We start from the raw sequence: 21,915 nt of genomic DNA on the forward strand, positions 1-21,915 counted from the left end.
CTTTTCCATTGAGCCAGTTCTTTGCCTCATGTGGCCAAAGTATTGGAGTTTCAGCTTCAGCATCAGTCCTTCCAATGAATATTCAGGACTGATTTCCTTTAGGATTGACTGGTTTGATCTCCTTGCAGTCTAAAGGACTCTCAAGAGTCTTCTCCAACACCACAGTTCAAAAGCATCTATTCTTTGGTGCTCAGCTTTCTTTATAGTCCAGCTCTCACATTCATACATGACGACTATGGGGACAGTTTAAACATTTGGGTAAGGGAAAGTTTCTCTGGAGGTAATTTTTGAGTTAAGATCTTTAAGACTATGAGCCTGCCATGTGGTGAACTAAGGGAGACCAAATATGAAGGCCCTATGAAGGGAAGGGGTTCGTGTGTTGGAGAGAAGCATAAAGGAAGTGTAGCTTTGAGGAGAGTGGTATAGGATCGAGTCACAAAGGCCAGCAGAGGCCAAATTACGTACAGCCTTATAGGCCATGAAAAAGGAGTTTAGATTCTCAGTGCAATGAGGAGTGCTGGGGACTCTTAGGCAGAGGAATTAATGCTTTGATTCTCCTTTTTTTTTCTTTTTGAAATTTATTTATTTTTAATTGAAGGATAATTGCTTTACAATATTGGTTTGATTTTCTGCCTTACATCAACATGAATTAGCCATAGGTGTTATGAGCCATGATTTAAGCTTCATTTCATGGCTTTGCCAAGAATGAGTTGGTGAAAAAGTGACTTCCACAAGGGCAAAGTCTTCATTTTGTTTTCTGTTGTACCTGGTATAGTAGTGTTCAATAAATATTTATTACATCAATAAAAATCATTTTCAAATCCTTTGTTCCTACTTAGACATTTTCGAATTGCTTTAAACATTTTCTTGTACTTAGCCTAGTGTCAGCTATTTTATAGAGAAGGTGCAATATTCTGCGTAATCTTTTCTTGCCTAGAATTGTTTTCTCCCCTCGACCTGCAGAATCGGGTCTTCACTGTGATCTTTTTGACCTTAGACTGCCCTCAAACTGAAGACTCACAACCTAACTCAATGCCACTGGCTCCACCTTGTGTCAGGAACGTGGTACTGCACTCACCAAAAGTCAGCCTACCAAGAGCCCCCCTGCCCCTGGCCAAACCTTTTAAGTGGTCCAGTTGCTGTATGTAAAGTAAATGATGATGCCACTATTGGACAACCTTATTGTGACTCATTTGTTGTGAAATGATTTCACCTCCATATCTACTATGCTTTATATAATGCAGGAGTGGAAACAAATTCTTAGTTTTTAACCAAAAAGGCTTTTGGACTTAAGTTTGTAGCTCTTGAAATACTTTGGCCACCTGATATGAAGAACTGACTCATTGGAAAAGACCCTGATGCTGGGAAAGATTGAAGGCAGGAGGAGAAGGAGACGACAGAGGATGAAATGGTTGGATGGCATCACTGACTCGATGGACATGGGTTTGAGCAAGCTCCGGGAGTTGGTGATGGACAGGGAAGCCTGGTGTGCTTCAGTCCATGGGGCCACAAAGAGTTGGACATGACTGAGCAACTGAACTAACTGACCAGCTTGTAGCTCTTATCGATATAAGACCTCTGACAAAAAAAAATGTCTCTGCAAATTTTTAGGACTTTAGATGAGACAGTTGATTTTCATTTTCTCTGAAAGGCCTATCAAAATTGAGGTGTTGGTAATTTTTTTAAAATCCCATGAAATTTATCTAAAAGAAAAAACAATTTTTTCCAAAGGAAAACGTTGCTTTTTTTTTTTTTTTTAAACATAGGATTGTACTTGCTTTCTGTTTTGCGTATATGTATATAGAACACTAAGTGAGTTGGACCTCACTGTGGTGGTTGTTCAGGAGATGCTCCTGTCTTGAGATGGCAGGGCAGAAGTCACTTGACCTGTTGCATGAGGTGGTTGGGACTCACAGGATCAGTGGTGTGCTGGAGTGAAGTCATGTTAACTTGTACCAGGTCACCAGAGCTGATGAGTAAGTTTTCAGGAATTCTGTAAGCCCCTGTTAAACCTAATTGATATAAAAAATAAGCTATATAAACTTACAAGTTAATTATATTCAAAACAAATGTGCTCCATGGGGCAGCACTTATGCTAAAATTGGAATGGTGCAGAGAAATTTAAAAAAATTTTTATTTATTTATCTTTGCGCTGTGCGGGCTTTCTCTAGTTGCAGAGAGTGGGGGCCACTCTCTAGTTGTGGTGCATGGGCTTCTCATTGCAGTTGTTTCTCTTGTGGAGCACAGGCTCTAGAATGCACAGGCTTCAGTAGTTGTGGCTCTCAGATTCCAGAGTACAGGCTCAGTAGTTGCGGTACACGGGCTTAGTTGCTCCGCAGCACGTGGGATCTTCCCGGATCAGGGATGGGACCTGTGTCTCCTGCATTGGCAGGTGGATTCTTTACCATTGAGCCACCAGGGAAGCCAGGGGCAGAGAAATCAGTGTGGCCTCTACATAAGGGTAACACACAAACTCAAGAAGGGTTCTATGCTTTTTCAAGTTGTCGTTTTATTACCAGTGAAAAACTAACAAAGGTGACAAACACTCAAAGCTTACCACTTCCTAATTACTGTATTACGTTTCTATCGTATTTATGCTCCGGAGATGATACATGTCTCCTGTGTGGGAGGGCACCACGTGATAGGGTGCTGTTGTCACTGACTCCATCGTGAGTGATGTCAGCTTGGTAGCTTGAAACTGGCCGTGGTGGGTCGATTTGCACATTGAAGATGCAGATGCTCCCGATCAGGGCTTTTTCTCCTGAGGAAACCACTTGATCACCCGCGCACTACTGTACACAAATAAGTTTGTTTATGCCTTTTCTCTCTCTCTTCTTCCAAAAGCCTGACAGAAAGACTTTAGAAGAAACTGTTAAAATTGAAAAACTATTTTAATTTTATTGCATTGACATCAATATGTTTTGAATAGTTCTTTGAAATGGTGACTTTAATAATTTTAAGGACTTTAACAGTTTTAATAATAGTACGGCTTCCCTGGTGGCTCAGATGGTAAAGAATCTGCCTGCAATGCAGGAGACCCAGGTTTGATCCCTGGGTCAGGAAGATTCCCTGGAGAAGGGAATGACAACCCACTCCAGTATTCTTTTTTTTTTTTTAATTTATTTATTTTTTATTGAAGGATAATTGCTTTACAGAATTTTGTTGTTTTCTGTCAAACCTCAACATGAATCAGCCATAGGTATACATATATCCCCTCCCTTTTGAAACTCCCTCCCATCTCCCTCCCCATCCCACACCTCTAGGTTGACACAGAGTCTCTGTTTGAGTTTTCTGAGCTGTATAGCAAATTCCTGTAGGGTAAGTTTCCATGTTACTCGTTGCATACATCTCAACCTTTCCTCCACTCTCCCATGTCCATAAGTCTATTCTCCATGTCTGTTTCTCCACTGTTGCCCTGCAAATACATTCTTCAATACCATTTTTCTAGATTCCGTATATATGCATTAGAACACGATATTTATCTTTCTCTTTCTGACTTACTTCACTTTGTATAATAGGTTCTAGGTTCATCCACCTCATTAGAACTGACTCAAATGTATTCCTTTTTATGGCTGAGTAATATTCCATTGTGTATATGTACCACAACTTCTTTATCCATTCATCTGTCGATGGACATCTAGGTTGCTTCCTGTTGTAAATAATGCTGCAATGAACAATGGGATACATGTGTCTCTTTCAGTTTTGGTTTCCTCAGAGTATCTGCCTAGGCCACTCCAGTATTCTTGCCTGGAGAAGTCCGCATACAGAGGAGCCTGGTGGGCTACAGTCTGTGGGGTCACAGAGAGTGAGACATAACTGAGCAACTAAACACTTTCACAATAATTTTAAAAGGTTATTTTGAAATATTTTTCAATCAATTAGCTTGATTCAAGATCTCATTTAGTCGAACTTAAATAGGCTAATCAGCCTTAATATTATATATAATTATATTAGTTCTTTTCTTTTTTTTTTTGAGCTAGTTAAGAATTTTATTAGGTATAGTCCAGTATACCCTAGATCATCTGACTTAGTCTGTTAAGTAACTATAGCCTGGTGTTTATCTCCTGGTTGTAAATCGTGGAGCATCTGCTTTTGCCCAAAGGTTGATGATGAAGTTAGGCTTTAGGAAACAAAAAACGAAAAACCACGACTTAGAGTATCCCTTTAATAATGTAGTTAAATCTTGTTAACAGTATAACATAACAGCAAAAGATTACCTGGGAAGTGAGTCTTAGTAAGCACAGACCTTAATTAATAAAACTAGAATTTAATATTTAGTGAAACATAATTTTTTCTAAAATTACGCCTTTTGATTAAACATAGCCAACTAGCTTGTTCTTAAAATAAGTTTGGTCCACTGACCATATAGGCTTTTTTTGTATTGACTCTGGCATAATTTTTCAGGAGTCTCAGACTAAATTCCCAAAGGCCTCTCAACGCCAAGAAGGTCATGCTAAAGGCCTGCCATCAGATTTTTCTCTTTTATAGATCCTCCAAATATTTTGAGATATTTGTATTTTTTAGGAGACAGTCGTTTTATTTATTTGATAAGGTTGTTCAGAACCCAAGTGTCTCCAGTTTCTGGAGGGACAAGGCAGAAAGTAAAGGAAAATGTTTTAATTTTACCCACAGATGTAAAATGCCAAATTGTTTTAAACCATAAGTAACTTGAGGATAGAGCTTCTTTATATTGTAGTCGGAAGCAGTTAGATAAATGGTTTGGATTTGACTTGGTGGGCTGTGGGCAACAGGAACCCAGCCTTGGCAGTACATTTATCACAGTCATGGATGAAATCAGATTTTTGAACCTGAAACACCTACAAGAGGAGAGGCCACTGATATTGGTGAAGTGAAAGATGGTACCATGTGTGGTCCAGGAAAGATCTGCATACACAAGAAGTGTGTCAGCCTATCTCTTCTGTCACAGGTTTGCTTGCCTGAGATGTTTTCAGTATACATGATCATATGGAGACAAAAGGCAGCTGCTCCAATTTATTGCTTCTCTTTTGGAATTATTTTGTGTATGTTGTCATTGTTCAGTTGCTAGGTCATATCTAACTCTTGCAACCCCAAGGAGCTCATTAGGCTCCTCGTCCATGGGATTTTCCAGGCAAAAATACTGGAGTGGGTTGCCATTTCCTTCTCCAAGTTATTTTCTTATTCCATATTTTTATTTAATTTTCTAGTTTCTGTTCAATACATATTTCCTCTTAATTCTGAGCTTCTTTTATTTTCATCATTAAGCTTTGACATTTCTATTCCTTATCTCTTAAAACTATATTTTCATCTCTTTCAATGTTTTCTTACATTTTCCTTTTCAGATCTCTTTCTTTCCAGACCTCTGTCTCTTTCTAAAAAATTGATGGCCCGGTTTTTTCTATCCTCTGTTCTTTCTTGCATTTCTCTTTTTTTCTTAGCTCACTCTCAGGAGCCTTACAACACTTGGGGCTGGATGTTTGCAGTATGGTTTCCTTCAGAATGGCCAGAGTCTCAGATCCATCTGGAGTTCTTTAGAGCACCTTAACCCTCCTGTTATGTCCCTTGTTCTGGCACTAGAATTATGATATGAGAGTAGCTTAGGGGATCACGTGGTCTTCAGCGCTCTGGCCATGTATTTCAGGACATTTGAGAACAAAAGCTCCACATCACATTTGTTTCTGCTGTCATTTCCCTTTACTCTCCTCTCGGGGACTCTGTTTAGGAACTCGAGTGGCCTCTTGAAATATGTTCACCTCGTCTGGTATCATTTGAAGAAAGAGCACATGTGAGAGAAAGGGGCTGTGAGTATTTAAACGTCACCTCCCTTCTCCACCTCACTTGCCTTTGTGTAATTTTCTTCTTAGTTGCCCTCTCTGTGGCCTTTACTGTGTGGTGTAATCAAGGACTGCCATAGAAGGGTACCTCCCGGTAAGCTGCCTTCTGGGCCAGGGGCTGACCTGGCCATTGCTTGTCTTTGGACAGCTTGAGCTCAGTGCTTGTTAGAGTCACTCACAAAAACCAGCTGTTTTCCTGCAACAGCAGGAGCAGTTCTGGTGCTGCCTTCTTGGTGTTTGGTGAAGGGATGAGAAGGGCTCCATCCTTTCCATACACTTTTCTTCTACCTGCAAACACGGTAGACTGGTATCCAACCTCACCTCTACCTGTACTTATGGAAACAGACTACTTTAGATCTATCATCTTGCTAAGTTTTCAATATTAAATTCTAAAATACTGAGGGAAAAGGTTGTAACTAGTACATTTTATTGTGAAACTGAGGGCTAAGACATCCTTAATAATCAACTTTTCAAGTCAAAATGGTAAAAAGCTGTATAACATGAAAGGAGAAAATTGTTTCATGAATAGTTTATACAAGACAGAATTTCAGTTATTGTTTCTTACTACTTTGGTTTTGATTTCAAGAATGAAATGAAGTTTAAAAAACTTCAGACTTATAGACAAACAGCAAATGGTACACTGAACTCGTGTGTATTTTCACTTCGATTCACCAGTTCCCAGCGTTTTTGCCACACTTGCTTTGGAAGTGTGTGCTCTCTCCCTATATATTTATTATGTTTAGCAAATTTGGAAAACTCAGCAGTGGCCACAGGACTGGAAAAGGTCAGTTTTCATTCCAATCCCAAAGAAAGGCAATGCCAAAGAATGCTCAAACTACCGCACAATTGCACTCATCTCACACACTAGTAAAGTAATGCTCAAAATTCTCCAAGCCAGGCTTCAGCAATACATGAACCATGAACTTCCAGATATTCAAGCTGGTTTTAGAGAAGGCAGAGGAACCAGAGATCAAATTGCCAACATCCGCTGGCTCATCGAAAAAGCAAGAGAGTTCCAGAAAAACATCTATTTCTGCTTTATTGACTATGCCAAAGCCTTTGATTGTGTGGATCACAATAAACTGTGGGAAATTCTTAAAGAGATAGGAATACCAGACCACCTGACCTGTCTCTTGAGAAACCTGTATGCAGGTCAGGAAGCAACAGTTAGAACTGGACGTGGAACAACAGACTGGTTCCAAATAGGAAAAGGCGTACATCAAGGCTGTATATTGTCACCCTGCTTATTTAACTTATATGCAGAGTACATCATGAGAAATGCGGGGCTGGAAGAAGCACAAGCTGGAATCAAGATTGTTGGGAGAAATATCAATAACCTCAGATATGCAGATGACACCACCCTTATGGCAGAAAGTGAAGAAGAACTAAAGAGCCTCTTGATGAAAGTAAGAGAGGAGAGTGAAAAAGTTGGCTTAAAGCTCAACATTCAGAAAACTAAGATCATGGCATCTGGTCCCATCACTTCATGGCAAATAGATGGGGAAACAGTGGAAACAGTGTCAGACTTTATTTTTTTGGGCTCCAAAATCACTGCAGTTGGTGATTGCAGCCATGAAATTAAAAGTTACTTGCTCCTTGGAAGGAAAGTTATGACCAACCTAGACAGCATATTAAAAAGCAGAGACATTACTTTGCCAACAAAGGTCCGTCTAGTCAAGGCTATGGTTTTTCCAGTAGTCATGTATGGATGTGAGAGTTGGACTGTGAAGAAAGCTGAGCACCGAAGAATTGATGCTTTTGAACTGTGGTGTTGGAGAAGACTCTTGAGAGTCCCTTGGACTGCAAGGAGATCCAACCAGTCCATCCTAAAGGAGATCAGTCCTGGGTGTCCATTGGAAGGACTGATGTTGAAGCTGAAACTCTAACACTTTGGCCACCTGATGCAAAGAGTTGACTCATTGGAAAAGACCCTGATGCTGGGAAGGATTTGGGGCAGGAGGAGAAGGGGACGACAGAGGATGAGATGGCTGGATGGCATCACCGACTCGATGGACATGAGTTTGAGTAAACTCTGGGAGTTGGTGATGGACAGGGAAGCCTGGCGTGCTGCGATTCATGGGGTTGCAAAGAATCGGACACAACTGAGGGGACTGAACTGAACTGATTTTATTATTATTTTCATTTTACTAGACTCTTTTTTTAAATTTCATTTTTAACTGAAGGATAATTGCTTTACAGTATTGTGTTGGTTTCCACCAAACGTCAACATGAATCAGCCATAGGTTGACTCACGTCCCCTCCCACCTGAACATCCCTCCCGCCTTCCTCCCCACCCCACCCCTCTAGGTTGTTACCAAGCCCCAGTTTGAGATCCTTAAGTCATATAGCAAATTCCCATTGGCTATCTATTTTACCGGAGAAGGCAATGGCACCCCACTCCAGTACTCTTGCCTAGAAAATCCCATGGACGGAGGAGCCTGGTAGGCTGCAGTCCATGGGGTCGCTAAGAGTCGGACACGACTGAGCGACTTCACTTTCACTTTTCCCTTTCATGCACTGGAGAAGGAAATGGCAACCCACTCCAGTGTTCTTGCCTGGAGAATCCCAGGGACGGCGGAGCCTGGTGGGCTGCCGTCTATGGGGTCGCACAGAGTCGGACACGACTGAAGCGACTTAGCAGCAGTAGCAGCATCTATTTTACATATGGTAATGTATGTTTCCACGTTACTGTCTCCATACCTTCCACCCTCTCCTTCCTCCCCCACCAGCTGTGTCCGTAAATCTATTCTCAATGTCTGTATCTCCATTGCTGCTCTGCAAATAGTTCATCAGTACCATCTTTCTAGATTTCATATTTATGCACTTGTATATGGTATTTGTTTTTCTCTTTCTGACTTACTTCACTCTAGGTTCATCCACCTCATTAGGACTGACTCAAATGTGTTCCTTTTTATGGCTGAGTAGTATTTCATTATATATATGTACCACAGCTTCTTTATCCATTCCTCTGTTGATGGACATCTAGGTTGCTTCCATGTCCTAGCGATTGTAAATAGAGCTGCAGTGAACATTGGGGTACACGTGTCTTTTTAAATTTTGGTTTCCTCAGGGTATATGCCTAGTAGTGGTATTGCTGGGTCGTATGGTGTTTTTACTCTTAGTTTTTTAAGGATTCTCCGTATTGTTCTCCATAGTGGCTGTATAAATTTGCATTCCCACCAATAGTGCAAGAGGGTTGGTTCCCTTTTCTCCACACCCTCTCCGGCATTTATTGTTTGTAGATTTTTTGATGATGGCCATTCTGACCGGTGTGAGGTGATATCTCATTGTAGTTTTGATTTGCATTTCTCTAATAATGAGCAGTGTTGAGCATCTTTTCATGTGTTTATTAGCCATCTTTATATCTTCTTTGGAGAAATGTCTGTTTAGGTCTTTTTCCCACTTTTTGATTGGGTTGTTTGTTTTTTTGGTATTGATTTGTATCATTTTACTAGACTTTGAGAGTAAGTTGTAGACACTGAGACCTTTTCCCTTAAATACTCTAATGTGTATCCTCTGAGAACAAGAACATTCTCTTTTATAAGCCATAGGTTGTGTGTGTGGTGTGTGTGTGTGTGTTTAAAAATAATCTTAAAGTCAAGCACTTGAGGAGAACTTTAAGAAGCCATTTGGCTCCTTCCCCTGCTTCTTGCAGGTAAATTCCTGAACAGTACAAAATTGGTATTTTCAGGAGTGATGTATACAGATTTCTACATGGAACGTGCCTGTAATAGAGTATGTGAATCAGAAGTGTAGGACCATTCTCATGATGTTTACTTATGTCCCTGTAAGCAAAGAAGCAAAGGAATGCTATGCTAAACAAAACCTTATCTGAGGGCCACATTGGTTGTCATCAGCTTGTGATCCCTGGATCTATCTTCAAGGCTATCATGGGGTGGCATACGCACAGCTTTCTGTAGAAGCACCTTGTTACAGTCAAGTTCTTTTTTAAGTCTAGCTAAATGTGCAGTTGAGATTTATGAGAGATAGTGGTGTGCAGTGGTTAAGAGTGTGGAGTCCAGCCTGTGTGTGTGTCTGAATCCCAATTCTGCTACTTACTAGGATCTTGGGAAAACTACCAGACATTTCTGTGGTTCAGTTTCCCCCATACGTAAAATAACAGTGCCTACCACACAGAGCTATTGTGAGGAGATATTTTTTCTTGTATCCATACAGATCATGATCATGTTATAAGGGAGGTAAGTGAGATGTAAAGTCTGTTCTTTCTAGAAGTCTTAGAGGAGATGTCCATTCCTAAGCCAGAAGGCTAGTTAATCTACTTTTCTCACATTGTGAGGGCATTTGTTTCTGTTCTCATCCCTGTTCTCTGCTTAGCCCCCTTGTCAGACTTCTCCACAGCTCCCGAGATTTCCCTAGTCCCAAGGAAGTCATTGCTTTAACATGTTGGCTATGTGTGACCTCAGGCCAATTCCTTAATGCCTTTGGGATTTAATTTCTTCCTCTGAAAATGGAGATAATAGTAGTGCCTACTTCCTGGGGATTAAATGAGTTGATCGAATGTGCCGGGCACAGAGTGAGTGCTCTAGAGCTGCGAGCTGTCAGGTGTGATATGTGTTTTCTTCAGTGGGCATCCTCCACAGCTGTGTATTCTGGACTCCTGGTCTAGATTTTCATACCACTGGCCCTCTTGCTGGTGGTGGTGGGGTTCTTCCTCTTTCCTCTGCGAGTGCTGTTGCTAAGATACTGCACGTGCGTGCTCTGTCGTTCAGTTGTGTCCAGTTCTTCGTGACTCTGTGGACCGTAGCCCACCACGTTCCTCTGTTCATGGGATTCTCCAGGCAAGAATACTGTAGTGGGTTGCCATTTCCTACTCCATATTAACATACCAGTGGTCTTCTTTTGTCCAAATCTAAGATAGTTCTTATTCTTTGGGCCATCTTTAATATTTTTAACAGTAGAGATCATCCTGCAACAGAGGTACTGAGCAGGGGGCACTTAAAGGGGTTACAGGAAGAAGAGAGGGTCAGATGAAGGGAAGGGAGGAGATGAGGGAGTGAGAGAGACCTGGACTGACGATGAGTAGACAGCCAGTGATGGAAGTATTTTGCAGAGGGGATAGACATGGAGTGGATGAGTGGGGAATGGAGTCGACAGTTACAAGAGAAATAATTTATAAGTATTGTAATAGCAAAAGGAAGCTGAGAAATAGAATAGTTGGAGGTGGTCGGGTACCCATCAAAATTTTTTCAAGATAAGGAAGATTGTGAATGTTTTACAGCCAAAGAGGTAGCAAATAATGAAGGAAAGAATGAAGATGCTGAAAGAGAGGCATGTGTGTCAAGAACAAGAGCCAAGACTGGAACTAAGGAAAATGGAGTGGGGTTAGCTTTATTGGGAAGAGTGGTTTTTTTTCCTCCACGGTTGAGAGTGTAAGGAAGGAGGTTTGCTTCCCTGGTGGCTCAGATGGTAAAGAATCCCGTAATGCATGAGACTCAGGTTTGATCCCTGGGTTGGGAAGATCCCCTGGAGAAGGGAATGGCAACCCACTCCAGTATTCTTGCCTGGAGAATTCCATGAACAGAGGAGCCTGGTGGGCTACAGTCCATGGGGTCACAAAGAGTCAGACACAACTGAGTGACTAACACTTTCACTTTCATGTACACACTTATAGTGGTGTGAGAGAAGTGCATGGAAAGGTGGTGGTGTGGAATGAAGGTTTGAGTCCTTCTCAAATTCATATATTGAGGCCCTTACCCTCAACAGGATGGTATTTGGAGGTGAGACCTTTGAGAGGTGATTAGGTTTGGATGAGGCCATGAGAGTGGAGCCCCCCAAAGGAGAGGGAGACCCAAGTCTGCTCTCTTCCCGCTCTGTGAGTACACAGCAGGAAGAAGGTCGTCTGCAAGCTGGGACGCGGGCTGTCACCAGACCCCAAATCAGTTAGTGCTTTGATCTCGGACTTCAAGCCCCTAGAACTAGGAGAAATGAATAGCTGTGGTTTAGGTTCCCTAGTCTGTGGTATGTTGTTAGAGCAACCGGAGCTGAGTGAGGAGGTTTGGTGATGGTGCTGACCTCAGCAGTTTTCATTTCTTCGGTGAAGTAGGTGATAGGGTTTTCTGCTGAGATTAAGGGAGGCCATGCTTTGGAGCTTGAGGCCAGAGAGGATTCAAGATAGCTGTTTGGGAAGTTTTCTAGGGCATTAACAGGAGGTGAGAGAAAGGATTGTCAGGCAACGTCCAGGACACTCGATGCTAGATGGCATGAATCTGTAGTGGGCCACAGGTTTTTTGTTGTTTTCTTCCAGCAGTGCTTTGCAGTAACAGGAAATTAAAATTAGAGACGTAAAGATGCTCAGGGTTATGGATCAATAGAGCAGGCAGGATGGAAGGTTAAGGGACCCAGAATCCAGGGTGGTGATAATGGAAATTTTGAATAGTTGACTGTGGAATATTGAGCAACCCGATGTGTAGATTAATTAACTGCTAAACACTGCATGAGTGAATCCAGGGGAAACCGGTGGAGGAACCACCCAGCCAACCTACAGAATTATGAAAAATAAGAACTCGTTGTTGTTTAAGCCCCCACATTTTGGGCAGTGTGTGATCCAGCAATGGAAGCCTGCAATGCTCTGCCTTGTGTTGGGCAACGGGGACTGGGAGCCTGGGGGCAAGGGAGCTGGTGCAGTAGGTCAGGCCCTGGGGAAGCGGAGCAGAAGAGAAAGGAGAGAGAAAGAGAAGTCTTCACATCCCATTCCCAAACCAGGAACCAGGATTATAAATATGAATCGTATCTAGAGTAGTCTAGTAGACTAGAGGTAAAAGATGTGTCACATTCCTGTATTTTTCTAAATCTAATCAAATTCCATTTCCCCATGTGCAAGACCAGAAAAAGTACAACATTAGCAATTTGATGGCTCCTTCTTTTCTTCTCTCATATTGTCCTCAGTTAGTTAGTTAGTGTTAGTTGCTAAGTCGTGTCCAACTCTTTACGAACCTATAGGCTGTAGCCCAGAGGATCCTCTGTCCATGGAATTCTCCAGGTAAGAATACTAAAATGGGTGCTACTCCCTTCTCCACGGGATCTTCCCAACCCCAGGTCTGCTGCATTGCAGGCCGATTCTTTACTGTCTGAGTCACCAGGGACCACATTGTACTAGGAGGCTAATGCAGTCTTTAGGGAAAACAAGGGCGAGGAAACCGCTGTGTTACTGAGATGTCTAGGCCTGAAGGCACGGGCATCACCCCCTTCCACTGTGCCCAAGTCAGCTGCAGGGATCCTGACCACAGCTTCCAGAGCCCAGAGCACAGAGGAGGAGATTAGCTTTTCGCTGAAAGGGAGGGTGGGTGAGCTAGAGAACCTGTTGATTGTGTGCAGGTAAACTCTTGAGGTTTTGTATTGTTCTCTAGGCCACTGTGGACTCCTCAGCTGAAGGGTCTTTGCCCTTTTCTCTTATATCATCAGGACTAGACAGAAAGAAGTTCCTTGATGCTCAGAGGACATTAGGCTTTGTTTCCTGTGATCTGCCTGGGCAAAGTGAGACAGTCTAGCCCAATGCCCTCAGAAAGCAGATGGTGATGGGTTCTTCAGAGAAAAGTGGAGAGAGGGACAGAGTAAAATTTTCTAAGACTGCAAGGAGGAATCTACCACCTTCTCGTAGGAAGCAGCTTGCTGGTGGCAGGTCTTCAGATGAGATGGCCATGTGGATATGGCACTAAGCACCCGACCGGACCCAGCCCTTCCTACCTCCTTGGGAAGCCCATCTGTTCAGCTGATGGTGCCCTAATCAGTCTTCTACTTCACCCTGGTTCATTCCCATTGGTATTTAAACATGCTCACATCTTTCTGGTCTTAAAAAATAAAAAATCTTCCTTGACACCATGTCCCCCTCCAGACAGCAATTCTTCCCCTTCACTGCACAGATCCATCCACCTCAACCCTGATTTCTCCTCAGCCTTCAAGTGAAATATCCTTGGTCAAAAATCAGAACTGATCTCCTTCTTTACTAATTCCAGTGGACGTTTTTCAGAACTTATCTTCCTTGACCTTTCAGCAGCATTTAACACCAAAGATGACTCAGTTTTTTCCATCTCTTTCCTTAGTTTCCATGACATCACCCTGTCCTGAATTTCAGCTTATTTCCTGCCTCCTCTTCTCTGAGTCTAATGCAGATTCCTCATCCTTGGACCATTGTGTCAGTGGGGGTACTCCTGTGAGCTCTTCCTGGGTCATCATCTCTTCCAGCCAAGGCACTCTTCATAGAGGAGCTCTTCTGTTCCCATGGCTTTGTTACCAGATCTGTGTTTCCAGCCCAGATTTTCTCCTATGCATGTTTATACATGTCAAGTCTACTCTTTGATTTTATCCCCTTCGAAAGCTAGTAAGTTAGCCTGTTACTGTTTCTTGGATATTGGCAGAAGACGTGAGACCTGGACTTCATTTAAATATGGTTGAGGGAATTCCCTGGAGGTCTGGTGGTTAAGACTCTGTGCTTCCACTGCAGGGGGTACGGGTTCGACCCCTGGTCAGAAAACTAAGATTCTGCATGCTTTGACATGTGGCCAGTAAATAAGTAAATACATAAATAAGGTTGAAAGTTTCTCATAGTGGCACAAGGGGATAAATTACATTACTGACACAGCACAATGCAATTCTAATTTTCTTGTTATGTACTGTACCTGTCTTCACAAAGTGCATCATGATGGCAGCTATTCCCTAGAAAAGAACCATCAAAAGGAGGATTGCATATATAATTTAAAATTTTCTAGTAGTTGTATTTTTAAAAAGTAAAAGAGAAACAGATAAAACAATGTGTTTTATTTAACTGATATGTCTAAAATATGATTTCAACATGTAATCAATTAAAAATTATTAGTGGATGTTTACATTTTCTATACTAGTTTTTGAAATCCATATATATTTTTCACTTAGAGCCCATTTTAATCTGGACTAGTCACATTTCCAGTGCTCTATAGCCAGGTGGAGGTAGTGGCTTCCGTATTGAATGGTGCAGACCTGAAATTTCTCTTTTATTCCCCCAGCCCACCTCCCCAAGATTTCTAACCTGCAAGGGCATACAAATGCTATCCTCCTCACTTCCCTGCCTTCCCTTTGTTTCGGTGAGTTAAGGCAGCCTTTATTCTTATCCTTCTGAATCGGGAGTTGAAGCAGTTCTCTGATTCACAGAACAGAAGGCCTAGAAGGTTACAGAGGAGATAAATCCATGACCGTTTATCAAATTATATTTTTTTGTCCCTGCCTCATTAACTATTTGTTCTATGTATGCAATAACCAGTCTGATGTTACAAGAATATTACTACATTGGTGTTAGCCAGTTTCATGGGTCATCTTTAGCTGCTTCTTGAGAGAAAGTATAATCTCGTAAAATATTTGTAGTCTCTAGTAACAGCATCATGTTCAGATCCTGCCTCAGTGAGGCATGTGGGCATGCAAAGCAGTGAGACTAAGGAGCTCAGGGAGGTACGAAATAGAGTTGGCATGAAAACATTACATGTTTAGTGGGCTTTCAAATCAGTCGGTGAACACCAAGAATCCTATATTCCACAGTTACTGACTTCAGGTTTTTCTCCTGATACACATCCTTCAGCCTCCTGAAGTGAAGAACTTAAAAATTCTTATTTAAAATGTTTTCTCTGAAAATAAAATAAAATAAAATAAAATGTTTTCTCTGTAAAATAGAGAGTAAATATAATACCACAGATATTAGCCAGAATGGTAAAGAAGTTAAATATTCCAGTTAAGTGAACATTAGTTAAGTTGTTAACATTAGTTAACATTAACATCTAGTTAAGTTGAACAAGTTAACTTTCAAAATTTCACAACTTTTTAACCATTTTAAATGAAAATATTTAATAATCTATTATAAATCCCCTGTCTGAGCATCCAGGGAGTACTGAATATAGCTTATACTTTTCTTAGGTTATTGTTAAATTGAATTACATTCCTATGGGGGAGGGGATGAGGAATAACCAATATTTGTTGAGTGGCTACTCTGTCAAGAGCTGTGCTTGATGTTATGGTGGCTCATATTATTTGACCATTAGAGTGTTCTCAGCCCAGTTCTGAGTATTTCAAGAAACAATCTGTGTTTCACCTACCAAGTAGGCTTATGCATGCAGATTAACCTGCCCAGTCTAGCCAATTACAGGGCTGGAGTTGGAACCCTAGCAGCCTGCCAGTGGCTTCCCCAGTGGCTCAGCGGTAAAGAATCTGCCTGCAAAGGAAGAGATGCAAGAGGCAACGGTTTGATCCCTGGGTCGGGAAGATCCCCGGGAGAAGGAAATGGCAGCCCGCTCCAGTATTCTTGCCTGGGAAATCCCAGGATATAGGAGCCTGGTGGGCTATGGCCCATGGGGTCTCAAAAAAGTCGGATGTGACTTAGGGACTAAACAATAACAATAGTCTGCCACCAGAGGTCCTACTTTTAGGTACCCTGCCTCTAGACTTCACCTCATTAGACATGATCATCCTCATTTTACTGATGTGGAACCTGTGGCTCAAAAGAATTAACTAACACTTAAAACCAGTTAGGAAGAGGCAGGGTTTGCGCTTGCCAGTCACCGCAGACACTTCTTTCTTCTCTCTTGGGTTCACTTGTCCGCCTTTTCCTTTCCTCAGAAAGTATCTTCCATCCTCTTGAGGCAGTGTTTATTACATGACTTTGCTGTGCTACGCCTGCTCTGAAATAATTTAGAGAAACATAGTGCTTGTTTTTTCAGAGTTTATGTTCTAAAACAACTGACTACTTTTTTTTCCCACAGAGAGGTTGGAACAATTATCAGGTCATTAGGATGCTGCCCTAGTGAAGGAGAGCTACATGATCTGATTGCAGAGGTAAGTAGGCTAAGAAACTTTCATTCATGGCTGAATGAAATGAAATGACTCTTTGTGTGGCTCTGTCTTCTTGTAATTTAAAAAAAAAAACCAATCCTTACCTGAAGTGAAAAATGCCCTAAATTACCAAATGTACTCAGTGAAGACATTAGGACAGCTATGAATGTGCATGCATGCTAAGTCGCTTTAGTCATGTCTGACGCTTTGCAACCCCATGGACTGCAGCCCGCCAAGCTCCTCTGTCCATGGGATTCTCCAGGCAAGAATACTTGAGTGGGTTGCCATGCCCTCCTCCAGGGGATCTTTCCGACCGAGGAATCAAAACCGTGGCTCCTGCATTGCAGGTGGATTCTTTACTGCTGAGCCACCAGGGAAGCCCTAGGACAGCTATGTGAATTAGCAAATCAACAGGATCTGCAAGAACTGATATCAGATCTTAAAGAAATGTTTATGACCAAGTAATGCTATGGATCAAGTAAGGACCTCACTTTAGATATTACACTCTTTGAATTAGTTGAAGAAAGGCCAGTAGACACAGGGGACTGACTGTATGCAGAATGAATATTGACAGATGAAAAGAATATAGTAAATAATGTCAGTTTACAGGGAATAGAAAGAGAAGAGACTGTACAGAATATATCTGATGAAATAAAACTAACTTTCAGAATTAGTAGTAAATAATAACTCACTTGACATTGAATTTAGAAAATGGTTATATGATCAAAATAAAGAATCAGGAACCCTCTTAAAAAAAAAAAAAGAAAATGGTTATTTGTAATAGTGTAGATGAGTTGCTGGAGGGAATTATCTTATAACCGGTGATGAGAAGCCCAAAACCAGAGAGCTTCACGCCTTGTTTGGTTTTCCAGAAAAGTATCTGATCAAATTTCAAGTACAACTTTCAGTTCAACAAGGCAGAGGCCTGGAGGGGAAAAAACTACCTGGGCAGCCACTAGAAAACTCTTTTCAAACTTGCTTATTAGGTATGTGGGTTTTGGTGGAGGCCAAATATCAACAAAGAGGATAGGGACAAGCATGTATGATTTTATTTATCTCCTTGTTCCTTGCACCCAGCATAGTACTTGCTTGTTCAGTTTTACCCAGAAGAGAAGGAAGTGACTCTGGGTGAGTCGCTTAACCTCTGCATCAGTTTCTCCATAATAATACTTACTTCAGAATTTGCTTCAAAGATAAATGAAATAATGTATAAGAAGAAAAGTTTTGAATCCTAAAGTACATAGATTGGAAAGATGACTGTTGCTCCACATTAACAATTTTTAAATTTAATTATTTTGTATTGGAGTATAGTTTATTTACAGTGTTGTTAGTTTCAGGTGTACAGCAAGTGATTGTTATACATGTACATATATACATTCTTTTTCAGCTTCTTTTCCTATATAGGTTGTTACAGAATCTTGAGTTTCCTGTGCTATACAGTAGGTCCTTGTTTATTATCTGTTTTATACATAGTAGTATGGATATGTTGGTCATAAACTCCTCATTTATCCTTCCCCCACAGTTCCTCCTTAGTAACGATGTTTGTTTTCTAACTCTGTGAGTCTGTTTCTGTTTTGTCCGTAAGTTCATTCTCATTACCATTTTGATAACTAAAACCAAGTACCAATTTTTTATTAGCATTTAAAAATATTCAATAAAGCAGGAAACTGTTTTCCATTTTGGGGTCTAGTAAAGTCATTTTTACTGAGTAGCGGGAAAAAACATCTCCTACACTGGTCCTCACTAACAAAAAGTGTTGATCACTCCCTTAAAGTGACTATCATCAAAGCTAGAATTTGTACTGGGGAGAGGAAAGTTGGCACTGTGGAAGAGCCAGGAACTGGAAGACGAAGTTACAGTGAAATCGCAGTTATTGTTTATAATTGAGTAGGCTAAATGGAGCAGTAATTAAAAATACCTCTGAAGCTTTAGAACCTAATTCTTTTATGGTTTGCTTGTATGCTTTAATCTATAGCAGGGATCAGCAAACCACAACTCCTGGGCCAAATCCAGTCCACAGCCTACTTTTGTTAAGTTTTATTGGAACACAACTAGACTCATTTTGTTGTTGTTGTTCAGTCTTTCAGTTATGTCTGACTCTTTGCAACCCCATGGACTGTAACACGTCAGGCTCCTCTCTCCTCCCCTAGCTCCTGGAGTTCTCTCAGATTCATGTCCATTAAGTCAGTGATACTATCTAACCATCTTATCCTCCACCGCCCCATTTTCCTTTTGCCTTCATCTTCCCCATCATCAGCGTAAGACTCATTTACTTACATATTATCTATAGCTATTTACTTACTACAAGAGTGGAGTTAAGAGACCATATAATTTGCAAAGTTGAAAGGTTCTGGCCTTTTACAGAAAAGGTTTGCCAACTCCTGATCTATATATAGATTTCTCTGGCAAAGTAAAACAAATACAACATCTAGTGTTAGGAGATTGGGGTTCAGATCCCATAACTACTGCTTATAGCTGTGTGGCCTTTGGTGAGCCACTTAATCTTTCAAAATCTGGTTTCACATGCAAAAGGAATGCAACAATACCATAGTGTTTTATGAGTATTAAATTTAATAACTGTAAGGAATCAGCTATTACTTGGTGGGCACTCTGCATATTTGGATTTGCTTGCTCTGTAGATGACTTGCTACCAAAACACCCCCACAGGTTTGGGCAGTTAGCCATAGTAGGTGTTCAGGTCCCAATGTTTTATTTTGTCTTTACTGTTTTCTTAGGTACATTAACACAAAAAATTACAGATATTTAGAACAGTTATGGTCTCATAAAGATCACTGAGCTATCTAAGCTCTATATAAATGTTTTTCTGTACTTATTCACAACACAGTTTATTCACATTGCATTCTAGCAATATGCTTGAAAAGGTTTGCGTATGACTGTCCTTTTTGAAGTTTCCAAAATAATTGAGAGGGAAAAAAAGCACACAGATATTTGATACATACATACATACAAAGTTACATAATAGTAAACGTCTAGAGGTAGATGTCATATTGCTAAATGCTCTGTAGTAGTTTCAGAACTGAAACTGTTTCTGCCTCATTTGTTCTAAAATGAAATAGTGACTATACTTTAAAATTCTTCTATAAAAAATTGAAGTCTGTGTTCAGTTCTCTAATTGTCATTTAATTGAATTTTATTGTAGATTCATACTAACTTTCAGTTGTCCACTTCCTGGAGATCAATTTGAAATCCAGTGTTTCTCTTGAAATAGATCATTTTAAAAAATCACTCAGCATTGATCCCTAACCACTGGTCCCACATAATCTGCCATCAACCATATTCTCTGCCTGTTTGGAATATCACAAACCCAGCAAAAATGAGAAAGCTTAATGAAAATCTTATCAACATACAGGTTACTAAACAATTTTTCCCTTAATATTAAGTTAGAGCCACCTGGGATCTTCAATGTGCAAGAGCTGGGAGGAGATAATGACATTTCAGTATAAGTGGAAAGGATATTTAGTGGTCTGTATCCTTTAAAGTTCAAACCTAAGTGGACTTATGGAGAATTTAAAGTAATTACAAAAGAGAACTTAAAGATGTTTGGAAAAGAATATCAGTGCTGGTGAGATTATTACATTGCATAGTGATTTTTTTAAAAAAGTCAAGTCATCAGGAGAGTCTAAAAATCAAAAATATGTATGCACCTAATAACAGAGCTTTAGTACATAAAGCAAACAGATTAGAGGGAAAAACAAACAATTCCATAATCACAGGTGACGATTACAGTAAACTTCTCTAAGTAACTGATAGAATAGCTATATAAAATATTAGCAAAGATATAGAAGATATGAACAATACCATCAACCACTCCAACCTGATTGGTATTTATAGAACACCACCCTGAACAACTGCAATATACGTATTCTTTCCATGTGTACATGGAGTGTTCATTAAGATAGTTTAAGTACTAAGCCACAAACAAGTCTTAGTAGATTTTTAATACCAAAAAAATTAATTAAATAGAGATCAATTGAGAATAAGATCATTAGGAAATCCTCAAGTACTTGGAATGACACTTCTTTCTTTTAAAATTTTATTTATTTTTTATTGAGGGATAATTGCTTTACAGAATTTTGTTGTTTCCTCTTAAGCCTCAACATGAATCAGTGATAGGTATACATATATCCACTCCCTCTTGAACCTCTCTCCCATCGTCCTCCCCATCCCTGCCCTCTAGGTTGATACAGAGCCCCTGTTTGAGTTTCCTGAGCCATAGAGCAAATTTCCATTGGCTATCTATTTTACATGTGGTAATGTACATTTCCATGTTACTCTTTCCATACATCTCACCTCTCCTCCTCTCTCCCCATAAGCAACATACTTCTAAATAATTCATGAATCAAAGAAGAAATCACAAGGAAAATTAAAAAATATTTTGTCCTGAGTGATAGTGAAGATACAACATGTCAAACTTCGTGGGATGCAGGTAAAACATCACTTAGAGGACAATTTACAACTTTAAGTGTTTATATTAGAAGAGACAAAAAAATATGCAAATAATTATCTTAATTCTCATCATAAGAAACTCGAAAAACAAGACCAACATACACACAATATAAATAGAAGGAAGAAAATTATAAAGAGCAGAAATCAATGAAATAGAAAATGGACAGAGAAAAATCACAGAAACAAAATATGAATCTGTTCAAATACAGTTGATAAACTTATAGCTAAGTACATCGAGATACAAATTACCAATATCAAGATTAAAGGGAACTGTATTCAATATCTTGTAATAACCTATAATGGAGAGGAATCTGAAGAAGAATATACATACAAATATATATGTATATATAAATATGAAATTGAATCACTTTGCTGTATACCTGAAACTAACACAACATTGTAAATCAACTATACTTCAATAAAAAATGTTTTAAATTATATTTTATGTTTCATAACTTTCATAACTCAGTTTTCTTTATAGTCCAACTCTCACATCCATATATGACTACTGGAAAAACCATAGCTTTGACTAGATGGACCTTTGTTGGCAAGGTAATGTCTCTGCCTTTTTAACATGCTGTCTAGGTTGGTCATAACTTTTCTTCTAAGGACCAAGCGTCTTTTCATTTCATGACTGCAGTCACCATCTGCAGTGATTTTGAAGCCCCCAAAAATAAACTCTGTCACTGTTTCTACTGTTTCCCCATCTATTTGCCATGAAGTGATGGGACCAGATGCCGTGATCTTAGTTTTCTCAATGTTGAGCTTTAAGCCAACTTTTTCATTCTCTTTCACTTTCGTCAAGAGGCCCTTTAGTTCTTCTTCA

General features: G+C 40.2%; 1 protein-coding gene across 6 annotated transcripts in view; it reads left to right on the top strand.

Moving 5' to 3' along the window:
• Positions 1-21,915, top strand: part of DRC8 (dynein regulatory complex subunit 8) — a 98,250-nt gene that overhangs the window by 61,174 nt on the left and 15,161 nt on the right. For 5 of the 6 annotated variants that reach the window (XM_081486878.1, XM_081486877.1, XM_081486874.1 and 2 more), the window contains one exon: positions 16,553-16,625. The exons of the other annotated variant lie outside the window; for it this stretch is intronic. Coding sequence is in view for 2 of the 5 variants with exons in the window: in XM_081486874.1 (XP_081343000.1) it covers positions 16,553-16,625 (73 nt within the window). In the remaining 3 variants the exon portion in view is untranslated. The remainder of the gene's footprint in view (positions 1-16,552; positions 16,626-21,915) is intronic. 6 annotated transcript variants of the gene reach the window in all.

This window comes from Giraffa tippelskirchi, chromosome 5 (assembly GCF_054371585.1).
Source record: "Giraffa tippelskirchi isolate mGirTip1 chromosome 5, T2T-mGirTip1v1.2.pri, whole genome shotgun sequence".
In the NCBI taxonomy this organism is placed as follows: Eukaryota; Metazoa; Chordata; class Mammalia; order Artiodactyla; family Giraffidae; genus Giraffa; species Giraffa tippelskirchi.